A 15,028-nucleotide genomic window follows, 5' to 3' on the forward strand; every position below is an offset into this window, starting at 1 on the left:
CTCTATAACCGTATTCTACAAAGCTCATTCTTCATTGTCTCAATCTCGAGCCACAAACCACAAACCGTTTCAGGATTTCCGCGCTGTCTTGCTTTCATTGTTCCTGTTTCACTTGCTGCACACATTTATTACGAACAAAATGAGTTTGCCGATAGCTTGTCACAAATTTTGATACAGGAATCAATAGTAAACTGTAAAACTATGCGTCTAGAATTTTCGTGATTCCAAATTCGTCCGCCTAATTTATGTTCTTGAGAGGGCCAGGAGCTCCCCTGAATTTTATAAGGTACTCTTTTTCGAGGTCAAGTTCGGCAAACTAAGATCAAATATAAGGTATTTAGAGAAACTTTTAAATTTTTTCCTCCTTTCTTCAAGCGCATTAGCCCCATTCAAAAAACGTACCCCCACCTCTTCAGATTTAGCTGAAATGATGTTCATGACGGAGAGACAAGTTCCCTTGAATTTTATAAATCCCCAATTTCTTAGAGAGTTTGGACAGAAAATTCCCTCACTTTATCTTGATTTCACCTTGACATTTTTTGTACATGATTCCTCGTGAAACTCGCTTCACAAAAATGTTTTATGTCTCTTGAAGTTTAAAAAAAAATGCAGTTTTATGGCTGGGGGAAAAAATTTCATGGTTCCACTGTAAAATCCCATACTTTTTTATGATGAGACAAAATTACATGAATTTCCCAAGTTTTCCCTGAGTTTTCAAGAGGTTCTTGCCTGCATGGCTAATATTACCGTAGCATGGTGGAATGCATCCCCAGGTGTTTATACTCCCTCTGAATAGATAATGATGTATTCCCCAGCCGCAGTCTGCTTCCTACAACTTTACGGAAAAGGTAAATATTGGTTGAATGAATGATCAGAAAATATAAAAAGTTGAGGCAAAGTAAAAGCACCTCGTTGATTATTGGATGGAGCAATGAATCAAGAGCATAATTCGATTTAAGTATAACTGCCGACAGTTAAATTAGCCTGGACCATCACTCGCTAGTGAGTTGAAGGGGGGGGGGGGGGGGAGGCATAGCTTCAGCACCAAATTGACCTTCCTAAACTAGTTCCACTGATGTGAAACTCTTGGAGCATTCGTCGAATTACACTCTTGAACTTGATTCAAATTCTTACCGGGTCTTTGACCAAAAATGTCCGGCCATCTATCAGGAGCCTCTGACACATTCGTTTAGCGCTGACCTGGGTCAATATTTTGTTCCAGTGAGATTAAACGCTTTCGCTTTGGTGTGCCTGGAATGTTTGGATCGCTAGGAATGCCCTAATGAGTGCATATTAAAATGAATGTTGCATATGAAATGCATGCACATCGAGTGGATCTTTGATTAAAAATCAAGGAGGATAATAGGTGAAAATCATTAATTTAAGTCAATAATGATGATCCATTAAGATTTTTTTCTAATATTAATGTTGAATATCGTAATTGTGTGTGAAAAATAACAGGCATTATTAATTTCCTATTTGTATAACTAAGAACCATTCGTCTTTCATATTTATGTACATTTCAGCATTAAGCGTAAATTGGTTTTTTGAGTTTATTCTCTGCGAAGTAAAAGAGCATTTCCTATCGAACACTCAAATTCCAATTTTTGACCCTATATGAGATAAATCGCTCCCCTGTAAATTCGCTTCCGTCTGCAAGGAATTATTTCCCAATATCAAAATATTGATTTTCCTGCGTTATTATAACCATTTCATGAAACAAAAATAGCAGAATCGCGTAGATCATTAACATGAAAGTGGCAGGCAAAAACGATCTTTATCTTTATCTCTGAGACATTAACTTGTAGTTATTCCATCGCCGGCCATTTCCGATGCGCAGATCCCTTCTCTGCAATAAAAGTTTGTTCCCTTTCGCTAAGCACTGCCCATTTAAGGGGCAGGAACGAGTGAATTGAAAGATTCCACAAATACTTTAGATTCATGATGCAAGGAACCGAAATACAGAGTGTCTCGAATTGAAATGCTCAAATTGAAACGATCGCTGCAATTGTAAACATTTCCTATTTTAACTAAGAGTGTCGGCCACCACTTTGCTTACAGGACTTTAGTTGGGCGATATTTTCCTCCACCGGGGGTGGCTATACCGCCACTCTTGATAATTATGAAGTTGACTCAGTGAATTAAATAGAAAGGGACGGTTTTAGGCATGGTTTTACTCACCCTAGAACTAGACACAATATCAACAGCAACTTTAAACGACACGCATCACAACACGGGCAAGAACATCCAAAACGCCTTCAATTTTTCGTGTATGCAACATTGCGTGTGTCGGAGTACGATTAGTTGTATCAAGGCGTTACGAGCCACTTTGGCACTTCATGACGTGTGGTGTGTCTTGTTTGTCGAGATCCTAGAATTGCAAGGGTTTGAAATACGCTCTCGCTATCTCGCATTTCATTATTTTAAGCTTCCCGCCTGGGATAGCAACGTTGCAAATGTCCTTTTGCGTGTTATTTTTGAAAGAAAACCAACCTAAAGTACCTCTTGAAGTTTTCGGTGAATTTTTTCTGAAATAAGCTGTGAACAAACTTTTGCTTCCAACAATTGCGCTTTTTCGATGAGTGTCATTCATTTCTCCTTTGACAACAAGAATTAGAGTAACAATGTATGGGGAGCAAGGGCATGCCGGTAATTTAGAGGTTAGGTCATGTCAGACAATTTTGTACGCAGTTTAATCTAAAATCTCTGAAAATTTCAAGGAAAAATATGCATGAATATTGTCAATATTACACGTTTCATCGAGGGAAATTTGGCAACTCTCGAATGTTCATACGGCGTTCTCCCTCAGCACGGCAGTCTAGTTCTATTCGGGGCACCCTGTGCGAGCGAGTCATCTGACTTTTCAGTACTGGCTCCGAGCAATGCCAAACACGAAATTCATCAAATTCAAGACACCTGCAAATTTTCTATTCTTGTCTCGGCATATTTAACAGGAATTTCTAAATTGATCGACGGGAAATATTTTTTCGGTGTAAAGAACCAATCAGAAAACGACACAGACAATACAGACATGGCAATCCTCTCCTTACGTAGGGACTCCTGTTCTATTCGGGGCACCCTGTACAAGCGAGTCATCTCACTTTTCAGCACTGGCTCCGAGCAATGCGGACGGAGCATCGATCTGGAAAGATGCGCGGAGCTGGAGAGAGAGAAAGAGGCGAGAGCGAAGGAGAGAGGAAGAGGGACCGGTTCCTGCGGCGCTGCGCGGCGTCTCCGGGGACTCGGCACGAGCTTGGAACTTTCTGAACTTGGAGTCGGAATCAGGAAGCGGGGAGTTGCGCAAGCGTCTAGACCGCCCGGCTCAAGGTCGGCCCTCCTGCTCCTGCCCCCTGCGTTAACCTAGAATAATTCACGTGCGGCTCCCGAGCCCGAGACCGGGAGGGCAAGGTTCGACGAACGTGTCAACTCGCGTGAAACACGGCGTTTCGTCGCGGAGCATCGTCCTGGGTACCGTTCTCACGCCCCCGGCGGGCTGATTATTGGAATTGATAGACAAAGCTATAGACAAAGAGGTCAAAGGGTAAATGGAGCGATCCTATCGGTTAAAATTTGTGGTTGTTTGTTGTCATCCTTTTTCATTACTTCGGAGACTTGAACGCCGCGGTAAGAAAGTAAGCGGTGAAAGACTTTGATGAGAAAAGCCATTTCTTGCCGGGCTCTGAATTTCTTTGGAATTGTGTCTGTTCATCAATGATACCTAAGCCCTTCTTCTTTCACATCACCATATCACACGCGAATTTTGTGGTGCAGAGGCGGGGGGGGGGGGGTCTATATCTTTGAATTTCAAAATTCTCTGAAAAAAAATTACTTTAAACAATTTTAACACTGGTAGAAATGTGTCGTTCAGTTGTTGTTGCTAAAAAAAGTAGGAGGCTGTAGTAAAAAACTCGGGACAGCTCGGGTAAAACTTACAACAGAACGAACTCGGTTTATTAATTTTTCCAATCCGTAGGACTCAACTACGAGAGCAAAGCATAATCCGAAAACAAGCGTACCTTACTCATTTAGTCGCTCCACTGACGAAAAGGCGTATCTCGATTTCCTTGCGAGCCCTATTCTCCGTATAAATCTATGCTTTCTGGGGCTCACGTAGAAATTGAGATACGCCCTTACGTCAGGGGGCGAGACTAACGGTCACAATCTTGATATTCTGTCGGCCTCTTGCTTGGTTTTTCGGTTGACCTTACATTCTTGAGCGAGATGAACAAGAGGGAAGAGATGTTTAGCTGTAAAGATAGAGGAAATCCTCATCCAAACGGCTGATGTTTTTCCTCCTTTCTTGACACGCCTGTGAAAATGTTTTAACGGTTTCTTTGTGGTGACTTTATAAACTACGCTCCAATATTGAATGCATTCCGCCCCCCCCCCCCCGCCCCCCTTATTCACTTATATTATCACTTCTGAATTTCACTACCGTGCTAAGAAAGAACGCAGTACGAACATTCGAGGGTTGCCAAATTTCTCAGGACAAAATATGTATTTTTAAGGAAAGAAATTAATATTTTCCTTTCAGATATTTTACACCGAGAAAAAAAACACGGTTTTTCGACGGTTACCACGGTGGTAATGTCACACGGGATTCCACGGCAGTAGAACGGTCGATTTTGATGACTGTAATGATGAGCACGGTGCTGTTACCCTGTTCACCCTAATATTACTGTGAGCACAATAATGCTACCATGAACATGGTTATGTTACTATGCTCATCAATAATCTTACCAAAATGCACGATTCTACTACCGTGGAATCCCATGTGACATTACTACCGTGTAACCGTCGAAGAACCGTGCTTTTTATCTCCGTGTAGATTAAATTGGGGAAAAAATTGTATGAAAAATTTGAAGAAAAATATCCACAATTTTCTCAATAAATTCGGTTTGTATCGAAGGAAATGTGGCAACGCCGAGAGGCTCATACGGCGCTCTTCCTTGGCACAGCAGCATACCCCTCGCACTGACGAGCTGAGGTTCCTCATCAAACTCTACAGCTGTACAGCATAGGTATTTTTCCCCAAAATTCTCCGAGTAGATCGGTCTGCACTATTTAATCTCGTATTTTTTCCTCGTATAGAATAGAAGTCCATTGAGTCGTTCATTCCTCACTCGTGTTTGCACGAGAGTGATTCAGTTCATGAATGACCGAGCGCCACTACTAATTAATTCATCCGCTCTCGAGCGGGCTCGTACTCTCATTGTGAATACTAATTTATAACTGTTCCGCGCTGTTCAGTAAGAACCGCTTAACTCCAACGATAACCTTCCGCAGATCCGCGGTTCTTGAGTTCTTGCCCAGTGTGGTAGTGTTCGCACTAGTGTCGTCGTCCGGACGACGCTCACTGGGTCGAGTCAATAGGAGAGGTCGGACAAAATTTGAAAACTTTAAAAGCTTGTAACTCGGTTCATACAAAACTTTGAGGTTTTAAAAGTGGTTCCATTGGTTTCCTCATAAGATTTCCTTTCAGAAACACCCCTTGAAATTTAAATTGTGACGAATTTAACATCAAAATTTGCAGTAAAAATTTTATGTCCGATCTCTCTGATTGACTCGATCTACCGTGCGACGATAATGCGACGGATTACCCCGCTAAGAGCTCCGATACATCGACGCCAACGTATAGGTCCTCACAATGCCCACCAGTGGGTCACTAGGACCCCCTCCCCCCTCCTTAATTCTGTCTTTTATTCGGTGTGCATAAATCTCTTTACTTATGATCCGATGGATTGCGGAATTCTGTGCGGCTGATCAGTGTAACTTGTGACTGATGCTGATTGTGAGAGGCGGTAAACTGCCGTGCTATAGGGAATAACGCCGTATGAGCCTTAAGATGCTGCCGTAATTCCTTTGATAAAAAAACGAACTACTGGTAAAATTGCGAATATTTTTCTATTAACTTTTCTTTTTTAATTTCAAATTAATCTAAAATATCTGAAAATTTCAAGGGGAAATATGCATAACTTTCCTATAAAACCTCATGTTTAGTCCGGAGGAATTTGGCAACTCTCGGATGTTCATAGGATGTTCTTTCTTAGCACGGCAGTACACGATGATGGTTCGGGGCTGTTCTTGACTTACTTCATTCCTTTTTTCTGATTTCTTGGCGGAAAATTCATATAATTTTCTGATTTATTCTTTCTCTCTGCGTCTAAAGCAGAGACGGATCCAGCAATTTGGCAACACCGGCCGCCATTTAAACCTATGTTAAACATCGATTCTTGTCGGGGCACCTGGCCCCTCCAAGAATCGATACATTTCCATAGGTTTAAATGAAGAAAAGCGATGTTGCCAACTTGCTGGATCCGCCAACGTCCAAAGGAAAGTTCAACGAACGATGATGAAGAGGGCAGTTGAAAGCGACAGCGGGCATTTATTTCAAAAGACCTCTAATTCGTCTGTTAATGTATTCAAAGATCGGCGGTGATTTTTTGATATGCATAAAGCTTCTGGAAGTTGAAAGACGTTAAAATCACGGCTCATCTGCGGCTGTCCCAATTCTCCCCACCATCCACCATGCACCAGCACCGAGCATCAACCCGATGGCGTATATCCATCCTCTATTCAGATTAGCTGCAAGCAGTGTTGCCAGTCTCGGGTAAAATTAATCGCCTCTGATTCGCCTCGGATGAAGAATCAGAGAGTGACCATAAACAGCACGATTCAATCTTCTACATCCTATATATATATCCCTGCTAAGAAAAAAATGGATTTTGAATATACGTGCGTTGCCATATTTTCCCCCTGATAACATGGATCGCATTTAGCAAAAAGGAGCAAGAGCGATTACAGTGTTTCACCAAAAAAAAGAGGTACTGTGGTAACATCCTAGATGTTAAAAAAATGTGCGACGACTCTTTGATGTTGTCATTACCACTCTGGCTGTTAAAGTAACATCCTAGGATGTTACTTTTACATCCTATCATGCTACGTTAACTGCCAGAGTGTTAATAGCAACATCCAAGAGTTGTCGAAAATTTTTTAACAACCGTATTATCTGGGATGTTACTAGCATCTTTTTTTTCGGTGTTTCAAAATCCTTCTTCTTTTCTTTAAAATATACTTTAAATATGCACAGTATTTAAATTTGCACAATTAGTTTCCTTTAAAATGAACAATTTTTTGGTGGGAAGCAAAAGCTATTTTCTATTCTCAGAGATTTTGTGGATAGTAATGAAGAAGCAGCCTTTTTACAACACTGTAATCGCGCAGGTTCCTTTTTGGTAAATGTGATCCAAATAATATGAATGTTTGAGAAAAGCTATGAATGTATCTCCTTTACTTCATCAGATTTATCAAAATACAAATATCTGAAAAATTGAAAAAAAACATACTTTCACAAGTTTTCCGAAAGACTTGCCTTTCATCATAGAAAAGTTGGCAACGTCTGAAGGCTCATTTGCGTATTCTTTTGCAGCGTGGCTTATCAGATCTTTTGAAAAAGAACGTACCTATGGCTTAATTTTTGGCTATGACTTGATTTTAGTTTTATAGAATGAAGTACCCATTCAGAGGGAGTGTTGAAACTAACCGTGACTTTGGATGAGAGGAGGGGGGGGGGTTACAGTTGACTACTATTCGCCTTGCTGCACTTATTACCAACCTTGCCATAATGCAGATATTTGTTGAAACTTTAAAAATAAAATAAATAAATTAAATGAAAAGTATGATGATGTCTATTAATTGATGAGACAAAAGGCAACACCGTTGGCATCTTGTGCACACAGCAATCGGATTGTCTGCAGCTTTGACGCTTTGATCTTTTCAACTGTCCAATTAAAAGTCCTTCTCGAGCTGTCCTCTTTATTCTAATTGCCTTAAATTCTTTCTCACAGGATTGCGGAAGAACGAGGATTTTCCCCCTGCCCCTTTCCCCACCCTATCTCGTTCTCCTAATCTTGATCGCTCTTTCCCAGCCTGTACATAATTGTATTGGTTCTTTTTGCACGATAAACAGACACTCACCGAAACAAACTTATTTATCTATTTTATCATGACCCTGCTGAAAACGGCTAAAGTTATGAGTGAAAAATGGTAAAATGTTGACGCAAACACGGTATTAACACAGCACCAACATGGTATCATGGAATAATGTTAAAACCAGGTTAGTACCATGTTTGTTGTTGGTATCATGTAGAAACCAGGTCGGTGCCATATGTCGATAACATTTGGATGCCATGTCGATACCATGTCGATTACCATGTCAATTACCATGTTGATAGGTTGATACCGTAATGGTACCATCTTAATATCAACAGTTCGAAACGAACCATTAACAACAAGATCTTAATATGGTACCAGCATGCATAATCTTTTTTAGCTAGGGTAAGGTGTTCTAACTGTTTCATTGCCAATAGATCAATTCCACTGATCATAGAATAAGTGTTATGATTAAAGAACGTAGATAAGCGAAAATGTGTAAGATCTGTCCAAACGTCAAGTTTCTAAATCAAATAATGGAGATATCACTTTTTATTATAGAATTCAGGATGAATAGCATATAGGTATCCCTGGTAAAAATTGGCGATAGGAGCTGCGTTTCAAAATACCATAGAAGTTCTTATAGCCAACTAAAGAAGGCTATTGAAAATCATATAGCTGGTTGTAGAAAGCGGAGCAAATCATATAGCCGGGCTATACGAAGCTATAAAAAAGTATACAATCGGGCTATAGTTCCTATCGCCGGGCTTTACACTTTATCGTCATTGGCTATAAAAGGCTATAGGAAATTGTGTATAAATTCGTGTGCTTTGGAAATCATTAAGTTTGATACGGAACTACTTTTATACTTACAAAACACACATTATATTTTCCTTTAAAACATTTTTTTTCCCATCAATTTAAATGAGAATAATCCATACAGAGTGTGCAAACATTTCAAAATCATGAGTGGAAAAACGCTGACTCCGCGAGATTAAGTATTGGAGCCTAACACAAACGGAGCGGCGACGCACTGGCGCCTACAAACCTAACAGGGATACTTCACGCATTGCGCAAACGCGCATTGACGCCTACAAACCTAACAGGGATACTTCTCGCATTGTGCAAACGCGCATTGACGCCTACAAACCTAACAGGGATACTTCACGCATTGCGCAATGCGTGAAGTATCCCTGTTAGGTTTGTAGGCGCCAATGCGCGGTTCGCACTCTCTGCCCGTCAGCTGCGCCGCAGCGTGCCACGGCGTCTGAAGCAACTATTTCACACCAGAGGTATTGCACAGTATCATAAGAAATTGAAGGCGCTCCAACATATTAAGGATGACAGGTATCCTTCAAAAGTACGGAGCTTTCCTCGCAAAATAAATTAAGATACTACGACACAAAAAGAGAGCGGTAGTCCAAAAACTAACTAAGTCCTAATATCCGTATTTAGTAACGTTTAGCATAAACTTTATCGTCTGGTTGTTGCTTAATCGCCATCGGCTATGAAAGGCTATAAGAAATTGTATAGCCGGCTACAGAAGCTATTGGGAATCTTACAGCCGGCTGTAGGTCTATAGTATTTTGGAACACACATTTAACTGCCAATTTTTACCAGGGATCAGTTACATTACATCTTGAATGTAAAGACTCAGTATTTGAACCGGTTTCATCATTTTTAGCTGCTTAATCTATAACATTCAATGATCAAAACATAACTCCACCGCTGACGTTACATACTCAACATCATGAGAGAGGGCCGCATCATGTAAAATAAAAGGAGCCAACTTCTTCTCACTTATTTTTGAAACTGCATCTATACCATTAATTATCAACCGCAAATAGGTGCTTTTATATATCCTTACCTTTGAGCCAACGTAGCAAGAAGTGGTCATCGTGGTCGGGTTTCGTGCAAATATCCTTGACATTCCTGCGGAACTGAAACCAACAAAATCGGAGGACAGATTAGAGGATGGAGACGATTAGCCGTGGGAAACTGCTTGCATTCAACATTGAGGAAATTGTTTAACAACGATAATTAGTTTCACCTACAACCATCTGTTATCTTTTCATGATAGTCACCTTCCTTGGAAAAGTGTACGGAGATGTCTTCAGAGAAGCAGCGATTTAATGAAACAATGTATAAAAAATCTTACAAATTATTATGACACTACTCAATTGACTTGCATCGAAAAAAAGTTTTAAATTTGTGGTGAAGGAATATTTTCTATAATTCAAGAATAATGCTGCTTAGTTTCAGCTTCTTTTTTTGCCTTACCAAATCATTTTTCTCCTCTTCTTGGAGGAATTCAGCTTGAATTAAGTTGAGAAAAACTCATGGCGGAAAATTCAAGAATCATTATGCTGGTAAAATGGAAATAAAACCGAATGTTCTTTATTATTTTATTATAGCTTTAGCACAAGAATCAAGCTTAATGATCTGGTAGGTTCCTCACAGAAAAAATTAGTGAGTGACATGTTCGTCTTAAATTTTATTTCGATACATTTCTGCGTACGAGTAGCTCAAAATTGTACCTGAAACGTGTAAATTTTCAAAACTTTGCAAGGATGCCCCCAACTTCTCTTCTAAGACTGGGTGTTCTTCCCTGACTCCATCGGAGGTTTGTCCTCTCCCCACTGAAAAAAAAATTACGGATGTATGGACATACCGTCCGTTCCGGGCTCTGAGGCCGAAGGCTCTGGGTACTGGAGTCGTAGCTTCAACTGCTCCGGATGCTGCACCCGGAACTTTCGGCCTCTGAGCCCGGAACGCGGACGGTACGTCTCCATATGCCAAGTGCATACTTCACGGCCGGAGTTTTTTTTTCAGTGCCCATAAAAACCTAGATTCGTCATTATATCTGAACCAGCTCCCTTTTTCATTTAATCATTGAGCTACTACTGCATTCGATGCAACGATGCATTTTGCAATTATTCGCGGAAAATGTTGCGGCGAAACGGATCAGAAGCGCACAAGTCTTTTTCTGATAAATTAACAAATCGAGCGGCTGGTCAATCTCCGCGACCCCGATAAAACCGGTTGAAAGGGAGTCGGCATGCACGCATTTATTTCTCATTACGTTTATTTCTTTATTTCTGAACAAGTAAACACTACAAGCTATAATTGCGGGAAAAATTGATACGCCTGCCTCCGGAATTGCACGGATCATAAAAATGCAGCAAAAATCTCTCGGCGACGTCCTCGGTTGGGAGTGCTTTTTCCCGAGCGAAGTTGCCAGATTGTGCGGAAAACCCTGGATATTTTATGTTTGGTTAAAATTTACCGCTGTAATTTCAGCACACTCTGGCAACAATGTATCCCGAGGCCCGTGCGGTTTTGAACGGTGTGGATGTCCGTGCGTGTGGTTTAGCCTCGTAATTTACGCAGGAGAGAAAATAGAGATAGAGGAAAAATTATGACAAAATTACCGATAATAATGTAAGACTCTATACGTGGTGTTAAACGGTGATGCTCTATTCGAGATCTGCAGACATTTTTTTCCTGTTGATAGCAAATATGTATGCGCTTTCTGTTGGTTTGTAGGTTACGGTAATATAGAAGAGCAGGTTATTTTCAAATCAGTTGAGAAAAATAAAAACAAAAGGACCGCTCAAGTGGCTGAGAAGAAAATAAAAGGATCAAGGCTAATTGGGACGCAGCTTATTGCTGTTGCTTTGGCAAGCGGTCAGACCCCTGTTCGAGTGTCGTCGTCGACTCGAAGCGATTATCAATATATTATCCGCGAATTGACCTCAACAAGGCACACCCAATTTCGGCAGTGGGTCAGGTGCATGGGCCAGAATTTTTATTGGTTTTATTTGAAATTGGACGTATACCTACACAAGCTACCTGAGGACGAATAAATTAATGAAACTTTCGTTAGACATCACGAGACTACAATCACTGTAACTAGGTACTGCCGCGTGCTAAGAGAGAACGACACATGCGCCTTCAGATGTTGCCATATTTCCTCCGATAAAAAACTAATTTACTGGAAAAATTGTGAATATTTTATTCAAATTGTTCAGACGATTTTGTGCGCAATTTGATCCAAAATATCTGAAAAGTTCAAAGAGAAGTGAATCAGTGAGTTTGAAAACACACCAACTCGATAACTCGAAAATACTCCATTTTCAGTCAATTTTTATGATGGGTGTGAAGTTAGCGCATTTGTTCCAACTTGGACCTTTAACGTGTCCTCAAGTACTTATCTTTCGGCACCAAAAGTCTTTTTCTTGGACAAACTTCTTCACCTACTGTGCAGTTTCGTGTCTGTCTTCATTATTTTCATTTTTTCGAGTTGGTGTGTTTTCGTTCTCACTGATTCAAGTTTTCATAACTTTCCTCAAAAATTAGTATTTTACCGCAATAAATTCGGCAACGTCACGGCTCCACACGGTGTTTTCCCATAGTGCGGCAATGTAGGTCTGATCAATGGTAGGCAATCGAAAGAAACGTGGCACTAACGCCCTTGTGTCGTTACTTCTTAGCACAATTGTATTGAAAGGAATCCACCCACACTAATGGTGTTGCTGAATAAGATTTCGCACCCGGAATCGTAAAATTCAGTTCTGGCATTTTCCATCGATTGACATAACCTTGTCAATGGGGTATCATAAAGCTGCCGGTGTTAGTGTGTTTGCTCTTACTTCCAAAATTATATTGGCCCCCAACCTCCAAGTTTTGATACATAGGAGTGCTTGTTTACTTGAGAAGGAGTGACGAAGGTCTACGGATGGCAGGTATGACGTATAACGACGGCCTGATATTCTTGTTCTAGGATCTGGAAATGATTTTTCTAAATGGGGCCCATCAAACGTAAGAGAAAATTGAAAGCTGAAAAGCTAAATATTGGAATATTGGCACTATTGAGTATTTTATGCATATTTTAGCGCAAAAACCCATAAAAAAATCTAATCAAACCGTGGGCGTGGTTATGATAATTTGAAGTTTGATGCAGCTCAAGAAAGATTGTTTTGAAACATTAAAAATGTTTTAAACATATTTTAGCCTTGATTTAAGCTCAAAATAGTTGGAATAAACTGAAGTTTCGAGCCTTGTGCTACCACAGAAATAAACAGAACCATACTTGCAGCATTGTGGACGTGTCGAATGTTTTCTGTCGAAAACTTGAATACCGATTTTGCAATCAATTTTCACTTCAATTGCGCTCCTTAAAAATGTCCAAGCCGTCTTGATTAACAGCCTGATCCGACAATCAAAACATGTCAGTGGAGCACTTTGCGATTTATCGATTGGTCTGCCATTGAAACCTATGGAAAAGGATCGATGGATAAGGCGTTCACAACGATCACCTTGATAATCGATTCTTTACCACAGCTTCAAAGAAGGAGAAATTGATAATCGATCATTCACGCCCCGCCGCTGAAGCGTGTTGTTCCTCCGCAGCCGTTTCGTGAAAATTCGAATACCAACCGCCTGATATGACAACACCGCAGAGGGGGTCTGTGATGCGCACGGAGACCCACCGATGAATCAGAGGACCCGTAAAGCTGGATCGATTGCTGAATCGACCTTGATCGATAGAAAAATCCCCACCTTAGCAAAACTATTTATCGATAAATCGATCCATAAAGATCCAACAATCGACCAGATTATTTCAGATATTTCTCAGATTATTTCGGTAACCGGAGACCGGGGCTGGGGGGCCCCGCGAAAATACTCACAAAATGTCAACGCATAATAAGAATTTATATGCAGAACGGTGGATCCGACATGGCTTGTGTCGAAACCGAAGATGGTTGATCAACGCGGATCATAACTTTCCGATCAAATCAAACGGTTCGAAGGCATCGGGTGTAAAGCATAAGGTATGAGGCACAAGGCATCAGGCAAAGACAAAGACGAAAACAAAGATGGTCGATGACGACCCGCTTGCAAAACCCGATGTCCCCTCGCGCCCTCGGGGACTGCGACCTGTTTGTTTGTGTTTCTTCATTGACCACAACCACATCGATCGGAAATCAGCCTCTTCATCGTGACGTTGTGGTTTTTGGGAAGGGTCGCGGCTCGCGAAATTCACTTAAATCAATTTTTACGGGGCTATTCTGTTATTGTACTTTGTCATAGATTTTAACGACAATTTTAAGTGGAACAGGTGATGCAAATTTGTAATTTGGTGTTTGAAACTCACAGATTAATCATGAAGTGGCCGCTTATTTTAATCTTCCCTGGCCGTCATGCTCTACGTGCCCATTACAGACTGCTTTAAAAATTGTAGGGCAGTGGGCTCATTAAGAGATTATTACTTTCCAATGGCAAAACAATTCTGGAAGTCCATGATAAATCGCAAGAAATATCTCTGGAGTTTAAGGGCTTTCATTCAAGAGGCGTCATTTCACGAGAAGGCACCAAATTTTATGGTCAGGAAGATTTGGCAAGTATCATGTTTTCTTGGAGGATAATTTCTTGTGTCTGTAATAATCGTCTTAAACTCGAATCTCTCCCATACATAACCCCCATACTAAAGTCAAAGTTTCTTTAAAAACTCTCGCGAATAAACTGTTTGATGACACAAAGTAAGAGCTGCGAGTAATTTGGTCAATTTTTGGGCTTATGAAGAGAGCATTTAATTGCAAGATGATCTGGCAAAATTGCAGCTCAGATTTTAAATAACTTTTGCTTAAATCTACATTTTTAAACTGCAAACTTTAAATTGCCTCAACTTTGGTTTACAACTAGTTTGGAATTTTCAAGCAATATTGTCCCAAAATTCCTAAAACACCTTCTGGTGCACCAATGCCAACAACGGAAATTTTGACTTTTTGCGGACTTGGGTCTGTTTTCCCGCAGACGGTCCCATATTCATCCAATTTTAATACCGCATGCACTGTCGGTTCGAAGAAATATAATATTTTAAAATCCTGAATCAGAACGAGAGGAGCAGGATTATGAGGGCATTACCAGCATGACGGCTTTTTTTCAGTGCTCTGAGCGTCGGCGTACGACTCGTCGAAGCCGCGAACGATTTGTTTCGTCAATGTAATGAACATGCGATGCACTTAAAAAGATAAATGGATTTAGTGGCCGGCCGGCACCACACGGTGCTGGGCGCTTGTGTGCGTGCACTGTG

The 15,028-nt window shown here is 40.7% G+C and overlaps 1 protein-coding gene across 1 annotated transcript in view; it reads right to left on the minus strand.

Annotated features, from left to right (window-relative positions):
* The window catches only part of LOC109044608 (SEC14-like protein 2), an 87,125-nt gene that overhangs the window by 23,437 nt on the left and 48,660 nt on the right, over positions 1–15,028 (minus strand). The window contains exon 2 of the mRNA XM_019062429.2: positions 9,800–9,872. Coding sequence (XP_018917974.2) covers positions 9,800–9,872 — 73 coding nt within the window. The remainder of the gene's footprint in view (positions 1–9,799; positions 9,873–15,028) is intronic.

Source organism: Bemisia tabaci, chromosome 8 (genome assembly GCF_918797505.1).
Source record: "Bemisia tabaci chromosome 8, PGI_BMITA_v3".
Classification (NCBI taxonomy): Eukaryota; Metazoa; Arthropoda; class Insecta; order Hemiptera; family Aleyrodidae; genus Bemisia; species Bemisia tabaci.